General features: G+C 54.5%; 1 protein-coding gene across 2 annotated transcripts in view; it reads right to left on the bottom strand.

The window, feature by feature from the left end:
- atpaf1 (ATP synthase mitochondrial F1 complex assembly factor 1) overlaps positions 1–14,418 on the bottom strand; it is an 82,516-nt gene that overhangs the window by 11,903 nt on the left and 56,195 nt on the right. Inside the window, exons 1-3 of one of the 2 annotated variants that reach the window (XM_072439106.1) lie at positions 12,724–12,961; positions 6,109–6,220; positions 5,790–5,843 (exon numbers count right to left, since the gene is read on the bottom strand). In XM_072439106.1, coding sequence (XP_072295207.1) covers positions 5,790–5,843; positions 6,109–6,220; positions 12,724–12,935 — 378 coding nt within the window. In that variant the 5' untranslated portion in view covers positions 12,936–12,961. Of the gene's footprint in view, positions 1–5,789; positions 5,844–6,108; positions 6,221–12,723; positions 12,962–14,418 lie in introns of those variants that run through there. The other variant, XM_072439107.1, reaches the window with a different exon arrangement.

Below are 14,418 nucleotides of genomic sequence, written 5' to 3'. Positions count from 1 at the left end.
TCATGAGCATGAGCAAAGCATCATGAGCAGGAGGAAAGCATCATGTGCAGGAGGAAAGCATCACGAGCAGGAGGAAAGCATCATGAGCATGAGCAAAGCATCATGAGCAGGAGGAAAGCATCATGAGCAGGAGGAAAGCATCATGAGCATGAGCAAAGCATCATGAGCATGAGCAAAGCATCATGAGCAGGAGGAAAGCATCATGTGCAGGAGGAAAGCATCATGTGCAGGAGGAAAGCATCATGTGCAGGAGGAAAGCATCACGAGCAGGAGGAAAGCATCACGGGCAGGAGGAAAGCATCACGAGCAGGAGCAAAGCATCATGAGCAGGAGGAAAGCATCACGAGCAGGAGCAAAGTATCACGAGCATGAGGAAAGCATCATGAGCAGGAGGAAAGCATCATGAGCAGGAGGAAAGCATCATGAGCAGGAGCAAAGCATCATGAGCAGGAGCAAAGCATCATGAGCATGAGCAAAGCATCATGAGCATGAGCAAAGCATCATGAGCAGGAGGAAAGCATCATGGGCAGGAGGAAAGCATCATGAGCAGGAGGAAAGCATCATGAGCAGGAGCAAAGCATCATGAGCAGGAGCAAAGCATCATGAGCAGGAGCAAAGCATCGCGAGCAGGAGCAAAGCATCACGAGCAGGAGCAAAGCATCATGAGCAGGAGCAAAGCATCATGAGCAGGAGCAAAGCATCATGAGCAGGAGCAAAGCATCACGAGCAGGAGCAAAGCATCACGAGCAGGAGGAAAGCATCACGAGCAGGAGGAGAGCATCGCGAGCAGGAGCAAAGCATCACGAGCAGGAGGAAAGCATCACGAGCAGGAGGAGAGCATCGCGAGCAGGAGCAAAGCATCACGAGCAGGAGGAAAGCATCACGAGCAGGAGGAAAGCATCACGAGCAGGAGGAAAGCATCACGAGCAGGAGGAAAGCATCACGAGCAGGAGGAAAGCATCACGAGCAGGAGGAAAGCCTCACGAGCAGGAGGAAAGCCTCACGAGCAGGAGGAAAGCATCACGAACAGGAGGAAAGCATCACGAGTAGGAGGAAAGCATCACAAGCAGGAGGAAAGCATCATGAGCAGGAGGAAAGCATCATGAGCAGGAGGAAAGCATCATGAGCAGGAGGAAAGCATCATGAGCAAGAGGAAAGCATCATGAGCAGGAGCAAAGCATCATGAGCAGGAGGAAAGCCTCACGAGCAGGAGGAAAGCATCATGAGCAAGAGGAAAGCATCATGAGCAGGAGGAAAGCATCATGAGCAGGAGGAAAGCATCATGAGCAGGAGGAAAGCATCATGAGCAGGAGGAAAGCATCACAAGCAGGAGGAAAGCATCATGAGCAGGAGGAAAGCATCATGAGCAGGAGGAAAGCATCACGAGCAGGAGCAAAGCATCACGAGCAGGAGCAAAGCATCACGAGCAGGAGGAAAGCATCACGAGAAGGAGCAAAGCATCACGGGCAGGAGGAAAGCCTCACGAGCAGGAGGAGAGCATCACGAGCAGGAGGAAAGCATCATGAGCAGGAGGAAAGCCTCACGAGCAGGAGGAAAGCATCATGAGCAGGAGCAAAGCATCACGAGCAGGAGGAAAGCATCACGAGCAGGAGGAGAGCATCGCGAGCAGGAGCAAAGCATCGCGAGCAGGAGCAAAGCATCACGAGCAGGAGGAAAGCATCATGAGCAGGAGGAAAGCATCACGAGCAGGAGCAAAGCATCATGAGCAGGAGCAAAGCATCATGAGCAGGAGGAAAGCATCATGAGCAGGAGCAAAGCATCATGAGCAGGAGCAAAGCATCATGAGCAGGAGGAAAGCATCATGAGCAGGAGGAAAGCATCACGAGCAGGAGGAAAGCATCACGAGCAGGAGCAAAGCATCACGAGGAGGAAAGCATCACGAGCAGGAGCAAAGCATCACGAGCAGGAGGAAAGCATCACAAGCAGGAGCAAAGCATCATGAGCAGGAGGAAAGCATCACGAGCAGGAGGAAAGCATCATGAGCAGGAGGAAAGCATCATGAGCAGGAGGAAAGCATCACGAGCAGGAGGAAAGCATCACGAGCAGGAGGAGAGCATCACGAGCAGGAGCAAAGCATCACGAGCAGGAGGAAAGCATCACGAGCAGGAGGAAAGCCTCACGAGCAGGAGGAAAGCATCATGAGCAGGAGGAAAGCATCACGAGCAGGAGGAAAGCATCATGAGCAGGAGCAAAGCATCACGAGCAGGAGGAAAGCATCATGAGCAGGAGCAAAGCATAATGGGCAGGAGGAAAGCATCATGAGCAGGAGCAAAGCATCATGAGCAGGAGCAAAGCATCATGAGCAGGAGGAAAGCATCATGAGCAGGAGGAAAGCATCATGAGCAGGAGGAAAGCATCACGAGCAGGAGGAAAGCATCATGAGCAGGAGCAAAGCATCATGAGCAGGAGCAAAGGATCACGAGCAGGAGGAAAGCATCATGAGCAGGAGCAAAGCATCATGAGCAGGAGGAAAGCATCATGAGCAGGAGCAAAGCATCGCGAGCAGGAGCAAAGCATCGCGAGCAGGAGCAAAGCATCATGAGCAGGAGCAAAGCATCATGAGCAGGAGCAAAGCATCATGAGCAGGAGCAAAGCATCATGAGCAGGAGCAAAGCATCACGAGCAGGAGCAAAGCATCACGAGCAGGAGGAAAGCATCACGAGCAGGAGGAGAGCATCGCGAGCAGGAGCAAAGCATCGCGAGCAGGAGGAAAGCATCACGAGCAGGAGGAGAGCATCGCGAGCAGGAGCAAAGCATCACGAGCAGGAGGAAAGCATCACGAGCAGGAGGAAAGCATCACGAGCAGGAGGAAAGCATCACGAGTAGGAGGAAAGCATCACGAGCAGGAGGAAAGCATCACGAGCAGGAGGAAAGCATCACGAGCAGGAGGAAAGCCTCACGAGCAGGAGGAAAGCCTCACGAGCAGGAGGAAAGCATCACGAACAGGAGGAAAGCATCACGAGTAGGAGGAAAGCATCATGAGCAGGAGGAAAGCATCACAAGCAGGAGGAAAGCATCATGAGCAGGAGGAAAGCCTCACGAGCAGGAGGAAAGCATCATGAGCAAGAGGAAAGCATCATGAGCAGGAGCAAAGCATCATGAGCAGGAGGAAAGCATCACGAGCAGGAGGAAAGCATCACGAGCAGGAGGAAAGCATCATGAGCAGGAGCAAAGCATCATGAGCATGAGCAAAGCATCATGAGCATGAGGAAAGCATCATGAGCAGGAGGAAAGCATCATGAGCAGGAGCAAAGCATCATGAGCAGGAGGAAAGCATCATGAACAGGAGGAAAGCATCATGTGCAGGAGGAAAGCATCATGAGCAGGAGCAAAGCATCACGAGCAGGAGCAAAGCATCACGAACAGGAGGAAAGCATCACGAGTAGGAGGAAAGCATCATGAGCAGGAGGAAAGCATCACAAGCAGGAGGAAAGCATCATGAGCAGGAGGAAAGCCTCACGAGCAGGAGGAAAGCATCATGAGCAAGAGGAAAGCATCATGAGCAGGAGCAAAGCATCATGAGCAGGAGGAAAGCATCACGAGCAGGAGGAAAGCATCACGAGCAGGAGGAAAGCATCATGAGCAGGAGCAAAGCATCATGAGCATGAGCAAAGCATCATGAGCATGAGGAAAGCATCATGAGCAGGAGGAAAGCATCATGAGCAGGAGCAAAGCATCATGAGCATGAGCAAAGCATCATGAGCAGGAGGAAAGCATCACGAGCAGGAGGAAAGCATCACGAGCAGGAGGAAAGCATCACGAGCAGGAGGAAAGCATCATGAGCAGGAGCAAAGCATCATGAGCAGGAGGAAAGCATCATGTGCAGGAGCAAAGCATCATGAGCAGGAGCAAAGCATCATGAGCAGGAGGAAAGAATCACGAGCAGGAGGAAAGCATCACGAGCAGGAGGAAAGCATCACGAGCAGGAGGAAAGCATCATGAGCAGGAGCAAAGCATCATGAGCAGGAGGAAAGCATCATGTGCAGGAGGAAAGCATCATGAGCAGGAGCAAAGCATCACGAGCAGGAGGAAAGCATCACGAGCAGGAGGAAAGCATCACGAGCAGGAGGAAAGCATCACGAGCAGGAGGAAAGCATCACGAGCAGGAGGAAAGCATCACGAGCAGGAGGAAAGCCTCACGAGCAGGAGGAAAGCATCATGAGCAGGAGCAAAGCATCATGAGCAGGAGCAAAGCATCATGAGCAGGAGCAAAGCATCATGAGCAGGAGGAAAGCATCACGAGCAGGAGGAGAGCATCGCGAGCAGGAGCAAAGCATCACGAGCAGGAGCAAAGCATCATGAGCAGGAGCAAAGCATCACGAGCAGGAGGAGAGCATCGCGAGCATGAGCAAAGCATCACGAGCAGGAGGAAAGCATCACGAGCAGGAGGAAAGCATCACGAGTAGGAGGAAAGCATCACGAGCAGGAGGAAAGCATCACAAGCAGGAGGAAAGCATCACGAGCAGGAGGAAAGCCTCACGAGTAGGAGGAAAGCATCACGAGCAGGAGCAAAGCATCATGAGCAGGAGCAAAGCATCACGAGCAGGAGGAGAGCATCGCGAGCAGGAGCAAAGCATCACGAGCAGGAGGAAAGCATCACGAGCAGGAGGAAAGCATCACGAGCAGGAGGAAAGCATCACGAGTAGGAGGAAAGCATCACGAGCAGGAGGAAAGCATCACGAGCAGGAGGAAAGCATCACGAGCAGGAGGAAAGCCTCACGAGTAGGAGGAAAGCATCATGAGCAGGAGGAAAGCCTCACGAGCAGGAGGAAAGCATCATGAGCAAGAGGAAAGCATCACAAGCAGGAGGAAAGCATCATGAGCAGGAGGAAAGCATCATGAGCAGGAGGAAAGCATCATGAGCAGGAGGAAAGCATCACAAGCAGGAGGAAAGCATCATGAGCAGGAGGAAAGCATCATGAGCAGGAGGAAAGCATCACGAGCAGGAGCAAAGCATCACGAGCAGGAGCAAAGCATCACGAGCAGGAGGAAAGCATCACGAGAAGGAGCAAAGCATCACGGGCAGGAGGAAAGCCTCACGAGCAGGAGGAGAGCATCACGAGCAGGAGGAAAGCATCATGAGCAGGAGGAAAGCCTCACGAGCAGGAGGAAAGCATCATGAGCAGGAGCAAAGCATCATGAGCAGGAGCAAAGCATCATGAGCAGGAGCAAAGCATCATGAGCAGGAGGAAAGCATCACGAGCAGGAGCAAAGCATCACGAGCAGGAGGAAAGCATCACGAGCAGGAGGAAAGCATCATGAGCAGGAGGAAAGCATCACGAGCAGGAGGAAAGCATCACAAGCAGGAGGAAAGCATCACAAGCAGGAGGAAAGCATCACAAGCAGGAGGAAAGCATCATGAGCAGGAGGAAAGCATCATGAGCAGGAGGAAAGCCTCACGAGCAGGAGGAAAGCATCATGAGCAGGAGCAAAGCATCATGAGCAGGAGCAAAGCATCATGAGCAGGAGCAAAGCATCATGAGCAGGAGGAAAGCATCACGAGCAGGAGCAAAGCATCACGAGCAGGAGGAAAGCATCACGAGCAGGAGGAAAGCATCATGAGCAGGAGGAAAGCATCACGAGCAGGAGGAAAGCATCACAAGCAGGAGGAAAGCATCACAAGCAGGAGGAAAGCATCACAAGCAGGAGGAAAGCATCATGAGCAGGAGGAAAGCATCATGAGCAGGAGGAAAGCATCATGAGCAGGAGGAAAGCATCATGAGCAGGAGGAAAGCATCATGAGCAGGAGGAAAGCATCATGAGCTGACCTTATGTTTACCACTGACTCCAGCCGATGGCGAGCTGGAAGACTCCGCCTTCTCCTGCGTCAGAACATGAGAAACACGAGTCACAAACAGAGTTTATACATTCAAATAAAAAGCTCTGAACAAAGATTAAAAGTGGAAAGGTCGACTTAGAATATAAAGTGCTATTACGTCACTTTGATTGATTTGTGTGTGTGTGTGTCACATGTGTGTGTATCACATGTGTGTGTCTCATGTGTGTGTGTGTGTATCACATGTGTGTGTGTATCACACGTGTGTGTCTGTGTCATGTGTGTGTGTCTGTGTTGTGTGTATGACACACCTGCTTCGTGTCCATGAGGCGGATGAACTCTTCCTGTTTACTGAGGCCGACTCGCTCCTGTTTGAGGTCAGAGCGTTTCTCCATCCGAGCCTTGTACTCCTGCGGATCCGAGCTACACACACACACACACACACACACACACACACACACACACACACACACACCAGCGTAAAGGTTTGAACTGTCATGCATGTCGCAGCCTTCCTGTGATGGTCAAGTGTCCGTCATCGCCCCCTGCTTTCTCTGGATGGTCAAGTGTCCGTCATCGCCCCCTGCTGTCTCTGGATGGTCCAGTGTCCGTGGTCGCCCCCTGCTGTCTCTGAATGGTCAAGTGTCCGTCGTCGCCCCCTGCTGTCTCTGGATGGTCAAGTGTCCGTGGTCGCCCCCTGCTGTCTCTGGATGGTCAAGTGTCCGTGGTCGCCCCCTGCCGTCTCTGGATGGTCAAGTGTCCGTCATCGCCCCCTGCCGTCTCTGGATGGTCAAGTGTCCGTCATCGCCCCCTGCTGTCTTTGGATGGTCAAGTGTCCGTCATCGCCCCCTGCTGTCTCTGGATGGTCAAGTGTCCGTCATCGCCCCCTGCTGTCTCTGGATGGTCAAGTGTCCGTGGTCGCCCCCTGCTGTCTCTGGATGGTCAAGTGTCCGTCATCGCCCCCTGCTGTCTCTGGATGGTCAAGTGTCCGTCATCGCCCCCTGCTGTCTCTGGATGGTCAAGTGTCCGTCATCGCCCCCTGCTGTCTCTGGATGGTCAAGTGTCCGTGGTCGCCCCCTGCTGTCTCTGGATGGTCAAGTGTCCGTCATCGCCCCCTGCTGTCTCTGGATGGTCAAGTGTCCGTCATCGCCCCCTGCTGTCTCTGGATGGTCAAGTGTCCGTCGTCGCCCCCTGCTGTCATTGGATGGTCAAGAGTCCGTCATCGCCCCCTGCTGTCTCTGGATGGTCAAGTGTCCGTCGTCGCCCCCTGCTGTCTCTGGATGGTCAAGTGTCCGTCATCGCCCCCTGCTGTCTCTGGATGGTCAAGTGTCCGTGGTCGCCCCCTGCTGTCTCTGGATGGTCAAGTGTCCGTGGTCGCCCCCTGCTGTCTCTGGATGGTCAAGTGTCCGTCATCGCCCCCTGCTGTCTCTGGATGGTCAAGTGTCCGTCATCGCCCCCTGCTGTCTCTGGATGGTCAAGTGTCCGTCATCGCCCCCTGCTGTCTCTGGATGGTCCAGTGTCCGTCGTCGCCCCCTGCTGTCTCTGGATGGTCAAGTGTCCGTGGTCGCCCCCTGCTGTCTCTGGATGGTCAAGTGTCCGTCATCGCCCCCTGCTGTCTCTGGATGGTCAAGTGTCCGTCATCGCCCCCTGCTGTCTCTGGATGGTCAAGTGTCCGTCATCGCCCCCTGCTTTCTCTGGATGGTCAAGTGTCCGTGGTCGCCCCCTGCTGTCTCTGGATGGTCAAGTGTCCGTCATCGCCCCCTGCTGTCTCTGGATGGTCAAGTGTCCGTCATCGCCCCCTGCTGCCTCTGGATGGTCAAGTGTCCGTCATCGCCCCCTGCTGTCTGTGTGATGGTCAAGTGTCCGTCGTCGCCCCCTGCTGTCTCTGGATGGTCAAGTGTCCGTCATCGCCCCCTGCTGTCTCTGGATGGTCAAGTGTCCGTCATCGCCCCCTGCTGTCTCTGGATGGTCAAGTGTCCGTCGTCGCCCCCTGCTGTCTCTGGATGGTCAAGTGTCCGTCGTCGCCCCCTGCTGTCTCTGGATGGTCAAGTGTCCGTCATCGCCCCCTGCTGTCTCTGGATGGTCAAGTGTCCGTCGTCGCCCCCTGCTGTCTCTGGATGGTCCAGTGTCCGTGGTCGCCCCCTGCTGTCTCTGAATGGTCAAGTGTCCGTCGTCGCCCCCTGCTGTCTCTGGATGGTCAAGTGTCCGTGGTCGCCCCCTGCTGTCTCTGGATGGTCAAGTGTCCGTGGTCGCCCCCTGCTGTCTCTGGATGGTCCAGTGTCCGTGGTCGCCCCCTGCTGTCTCTGAATGGTCAAGTGTCCGTCGTCGCCCCCTGCTGTCTCTGGATGGTCAAGTGTCCGTGGTCGCCCCCTGCTGTCTCTGGATGGTCAAGTGTCCGTGGTCGCCCCCTGCTGTCTCTGGATGGTCAAGTGTCCGTCATCGCCCCCTGCCGTCTCTGGATGGTCAAGTGTCCGTCATCGCCCCCTGCTGTCTTTGGATGGTCAAGTGTCCGTCATCGCCCCCTGCTGTCTCTGGATGGTCAAGTGTCCGTCATCGCCCCCTGCTGTCTCTGGATGGTCAAGTGTCCGTCATCGCCCCCTGCTGTCTCTGGATGGTCAAGTGTCCGTGGTCGCCCCCTGCTGTCTCTGGATGGTCAAGTGTCCGTCATCGCCCCCTGCTGTCTCTGGATGGTCAAGTGTCCGTCATCGCCCCCTGCTGTCTCTGGATGGTCAAGTGTCCGTCATCGCCCCCTGCTGTCTCTGGATGGTCAAGTGTCCGTCATCGCCCCCTGCTGTCTCTGGATGGTCAAGTGTCCGTGGTCGCCCCCTGCTGTCTCTGGATGGTCCAGTGTCCGTGGTCGCCCCCTGCTGTCTCTGGATGGTCAAGTGTCCGTCATCGCCCCCTGCCGTCTCTGGATGGTCAAGTGTCCGTCATCGCCCCCTGCTGTCTTTGGATGGTCAAGTGTCCGTCATCGCCCCCTGCTGTCTCTGGATGGTCAAGTGTCCGTCATCGCCCCCTGCCGTCTCTGGATGGTCAAGTGTCCGTCATCGCCCCCTGCTGTCTCTGGATGGTCAAGTGTCCGTCATCGCCCCCTGCTGTCTCTGGATGGTCAAGTGTCCGTCATCGCCCCCTGCTGTCTCTGGATGGTCAAGTGTCCGTGGTCGCCCCCTGCTGTCTCTGGATGGTCAAGTGTCCGTCATCGCCCCCTGCTGTCTCTGGATGGTCAAGTGTCCGTCGTCGCCCCCTGCTGTCTCTGGATGGTCAAGTGTCCGTCGTCGCCCCCTGCTGTCTCTGGATGGTCAAGTGTCCGTCGTCGCCCCCTGCTGTCTCTGGATGGTCAAGTGTCCGTCGTCGCCCCCTGCTGTCTCTGGATGGTCAAGTGTCCGTCATCGCCCCCTGCTGTCTCTGGATGGTCAAGTGTCCGTGGTCGCCCCCTGCTGTCTCTGGATGGTCAAGTGTCCGTGGTCGCCCCCTGCTGTCTCTGGATGGTCAAGTGTCCGTCATCGCCCCCTGCTGTCTCTGGATGGTCAAGTGTCCGTCATCGCCCCCTGCTGTCTCTGGATGGTCAAGTGTCCGTCGTCGCCCCCTGCTGTCTCTGGATGGTCCAGTGTCCGTCGTCGCCCCCTGCTGTCTCTGGATGGTCAAGTGTCCGTGGTCGCCCCCTGCTGTCTCTGGATGGTCAAGTGTCCGTCATCGCCCCCTGCTGTCTCTGGATGGTCAAGTGTCCGTCATCGCCCCCTGCTGTCTCTGGATGGTCAAGTGTCCGTGGTCGCCCCCTGCTGTCTCTGGATGGTCAAGTGTCCGTCATCGCCCCCTGCTGTCTCTGGATGGTCAAGTGTCCGTCATCGCCCCCTGCTGCCTCTGGATGGTCAAGTGTCCGTCATCGCCCCCTGCTGTCTGTGTGATGGTCAAGTGTCCGTCGTCGCCCCCTGCTGTCTCTGGATGGTCAAGTGTCCGTCATCGCCCCCTGCTGTCTCTGGATGGTCAAGTGTCCGTCATCGCCCCCTGCTGTCTCTGGATGGTCAAGTGTCCGTCATCGCCCCCTGCTGTCTCTGGATGGTCAAGTGTCCGTCGTCGCCCCCTGCTGTCTCTGGATGGTCAAGTGTCCGTGGTCGCCCCCTGCTGTCTCTGGATGGTCAAGTGTCCGTCATCGCCCCCTGCTTTCTCTGGATGGTCAAGTGTCCGTCATCGCCCCCTGCTGTCTCTGGATGGTCAATTGTCCGTCATCGCCCCCTGCTGTCTCTGGATGGTCAAGTGTCCGTGGTCGCCCCCTGCTGTCTCTGGATGGTCAAGTGTCCGTCATCGCCCCCTGCTGTCTCTGGATGGTCAAGTGTCCGTCGTCGCCCCCTGCTGTCTCTGGATGGTCAAGTGTCCGTCGTCGCCCCCTGCTGTCTCTGGATGGTCAAGTGTCCATCATCGCCCCCTGCTGTCTCTGGATGGTCAAGTGTCCGTCATCGCCCCCTGCTGTCTCTGGATGGTCAAGTGTCCGTCGTCGCCCCCTGCTGTCTCTGGATGGTCAAGTGTCCGTCGTCGCCCCCTGCTGTCTCTGGATGGTCAAGTGTCCGTCGTCGCCCCCTGCTGTCTCTGGATGGTCAAGTGTCCGTGGTCGCCCCCTGCTGTCTCTGGATGGTCCAGTGTCCGTCGTCGCCCCCTGCTGTCTCTGGATGGTCAAGTGTCCGTGGTCGCCCCCTGCTGTCTCTGGATGGTCAAGTGTCCGTCATCGCCCCCTGCTGTCTCTGGATGGTCAAGTGTCCGTCATCGCCCCCTGCTGTCTCTGGATGGTCAAGTGTCCGTGGTCGCCCCCTGCTGTCTCTGAATGGTCAAGTGTCCGTCGTCGCCCCCTGCTGTCTCTGGATGGTCAAGTGTCCGTCATCGCCCCCTGCTGTCTCTGGATGGTCAAGTGTCCGTCATCGCCCCCTGCTGCCTCTGGATGGTCAAGTGTCCGTCATCGCCCCCTGCTGTCTGTGTGATGGTCAAGTGTCCGTCGTCGCCCCCTGCTGTCTCTGGATGGTCAAGTGTCCGTCATCGCCCCCTGCTGTCTCTGGATGGTCAAGTGTCCGTCATCGCCCCCTGCTGTCTCTGGATGGTCAAGTGTCCGTCGTCGCCCCCTGCTGTCTCTGGATGGTCAAGTGTCCGTCGTCGCCCCCTGCTGTCTCTGGATGGTCAAGTGTCCATCATCGCCCCCTGCTGTCTCTGGATGGTCAAGTGTCCGTCATCGCCCCCTGCTGTCTCTGGATGGTCAAGTGTCCGTCGTCGCCCCCTGCTGTCTCTGGATGGTCAAGTGTCCATCATCGCCCCCTGCTGTCTCTGGATGGTCAAGTGTCCGTCATCGCCCCCTGCTGTCTCTGGATGGTCAAGTGTCCGTCGTCGCCCCCTGCTGTCTCTGGATGGTCAAGTGTCTGTCGTCGCCCCCTGCTGTCTCTGGATGGTCAAGTGTCCGTGGTCGCCCCCTGCTGTCTCTGGATGGTCAAGTGTCCGTCATCGCCCCCTGCTGTCTCTGGATGGTCAAGTGTCCGTCATCGCCCCCTGCTGTCTCTGGATGGTCAAGTGTCCGTGGTCGCCCCCTGCTGTCTCTGGATGGTCAAGTGTCCGTCATCGCCCCCTGCTGTCTCTGGATGGTCAAGTGTCCGTCATCGCCCCCTGCTGTCTCTGGATGGTCAAGTGTCCGTCATCGCCCCCTGCTGTCTGTGTGATGGTCAAGTGTCCGTCATCGCCCCCTGCTGTCTCTGGATGGTCAAGTGTCCGTCATCGCCCCCTGCTGTCTCTGGATGGTCAAGTGTCCGTCATCGCCCCCTGCTGTCTCTGGATGGTCAAGTGTCCGTCATCGCCCCCTGCTGTCTCTGGATGGTCAAGTGTCCGTGGTCGCCCCCTGCTGTCTCTGGATGGTCAAGTGTCCGTCATCGCCCCCTGCTGTCTCTGGATGGTCAAGTGTCCGTCATCGCCCCCTGCTGTCTCTGGATGGTCAAGTGTCCGTCATCGCCCCCTGCTGTCTGTGTGATGGTCAAGTGTCCGTCATCGCCCCCTGCTGTCTCTGGATGGTCAAGTGTCCGTCATCGCCCCCTGCTGTCTCTGGATGGTCAAGTGTCCGTCATCGCCCCCTGCTGTCTCTGGATGGTCAAGTGTCCGTCGTCGCCCCCTGCTGTCTCTGGATGGTCAAGTGTCCGTCATCGCCCCCTGCTGTCTCTGGATGGTCAAGTGTCCGTCATCGCCCCCTGCTGTCTCTGGATGGTCAAGTGTCCGTCATCGCCCCCTGCTGTCTCTGGATGGTCAAGTGTCCGTCATCGCCCCCTGCTGTCTCTGGATGGTCAAGTGTCCGTGGATCAGTGAATATAACAGTGTTTCTGTGGGAGGGGTTCAAACTAGTCCCTCCTGACGAAACTCATGTGTTTACCTGTTGCTATGGTGACGTGACCAGTGAAATGAACTACAATGACACACTAAACGTCACTGACCACGGTATACCTTTTACTAATGTCATTGAAAGGGAAAAACATGAAATAACAGGAGTCAAACCTCATGGATCTGGAGGTTTAGTCTCTCGATTATGAAATGAGTTGTTTAGAAGTGATGAAAGTTTGACCAGATGAAACAAACTAAAATACACTAAATGTACATTTATTTTTTCTGCATCATTTTCATTCAATTTCTGCTAAATTTGAGTCATAAACTTCTTTTCTCAGCTTGTGTTTTGAGCCTGTGCCATCAAAGGGTTATTTTAGTACTGAATTAATTGACAATTATTTCAATAATCGATTAGTTATTAGTAATTAATTAAACTTGCTGAAGCCCAAGTTCAAATCCTTTCATATTGTCACGTTTGTAAGAGTGTAAATAATCATGTTTATGTTTTACAGCTTACAAAGGTCGTGTTTTTAGAATCATAAATGTAACGTAAAGAGTGGTCCGTCTCTGCGCATGCGCCTCACCTGCGCAGCTCGCGGATCTTCTCGTGATATTTGGAGTAAAACGGGTTCTGGGCCAGGCCCGGGTCCGGGTCCGGGTTCAGGGCGAAGGTCCGGGTCTGGACCGGCCCCAGACCCGGGACCAGCACGCGCACGGGGGGCACGCGCACACACAGAAGCCCACGGAACCGAGAGGACACAAGCGCGAGCCCGGCCGCCATGTTTACGTCCTGCATCCGTCACGGTCCGTGCGGGAACAAGAGCCGCGCGGCACAAAGGTTCCGACGTGCGGAGTTTGAGGTTTATACCGACACTTTCCGGTTTCATGAATAATGACTATTTCGTGTCGTGTTTCATCGCGGTGAAGTTTAGTTTCACGTTGGACGTTGGACATTCGCCTCCGCAACTAGAGCGGGAGCTTCCTCTGAGTGTTCGGGTAAAGTGTGCGCCGCCTGCGAATATTTGTTTCGTACTTGGGTTGGGGCACTCAACCAATCAGAAGGCTTGACTTGACTTGACTTAAAATCCTCCCAGGAGAACAACAACAACAACAACAACAACAACAACAACAACAATGCCACAGAACCTGAACACGTGAATGAACTAAATAGAGAATGACAATGGACATGCAAGCAAGACCATAAAATAAATAACCCTAAACCTAACCTCTAACCCTAATATCATATTTGTTTTGTCACTGATTGTTTTAAAGAACATCAAGATGTACAATTTCTGCTGTTCTGTTCAACGTGTTGTGGAGGAGGAGCTCTCAGAAGGCAAAAAGTCTGTCTTTGCCTTTGGAGGGTTTCTGTCTGCAACTGTCTGCAACTGTCTGCAACTGTCTGTAACTGTCTGTAACTGTCTGTAACTGTCTGTAACTGTCTGTAACTGTCTGTAACTGTCTGTAACTGTCTGTAACTGTCTGTAACTGTCTGTAACTGTCTGTAACTGCACTAAAACCACATCATATTGGCCAGAATGAAGCCCCTCCCTTTCTTTTGGGGCTAAGCCCCGGTTGTTTAGAATGTCTGGCTCCGCCTCTGGGATGGATGTATTATATTATCAGGTTAGAGACACAGCGGAGCGTGTAGAGGTTCCCCATATCGACTCCCAACGTGAACTCTTTATCTTACATTTTTTCCCTCGTCTCCTAACTACATATAGTATCCTTTCAAATCCAAGTGTTGGGCTCGAAAAATGACAACTAAACAAAACAAAACCATGATTTTGAGACATTTTAGTCGCAGTTATTGCAATTAACCTGTTTTAGATGTGAGTAATTTGCAGATGTCAATAATAATGACAAAATTCTTCTCATATTGTATTAGTAGAATATAAAACGTTGTAAAACTCGAGGTTTTGTCAGGCAAAATTGAACAGTGCCGTATCTGTCCACCAGATGGTGCTGTAACACAAACTGTCCTGCAGCCGCTGACGTCACACACACGGGATTATAGTGTGAAACTTGTACATTTATGGATTCAAAACATGTCACATTTTCATGGCATCGAGTTTCACATTTATACTAGATATAGATATATAGCGTGAAGGTATCGGTGGTGCCCGTAGTGACCGGAGCACTTGGGGCAATGACCCCCAAACTGGAGGAGTGACCCCCAAACTGGAGGAGTGACCCCCAAACCGGAGGAGTGATTTGAGCAGATCCAGGAAAAACATCAGACATCTCAGTCCAGAAAAGTGCAGGAACAGCAAAGACAC

Source organism: Eucyclogobius newberryi, unplaced genomic scaffold (genome assembly GCF_026437365.1).
Source record: "Eucyclogobius newberryi isolate DKJ021-1_F unplaced genomic scaffold, fEucNew1.0.hap1 SCAF_9, whole genome shotgun sequence".
Taxonomy (NCBI): Eukaryota; Metazoa; Chordata; class Actinopteri; order Gobiiformes; family Gobiidae; genus Eucyclogobius; species Eucyclogobius newberryi.
This window is presented reverse-complemented; position numbering and strand designations above follow the sequence as displayed.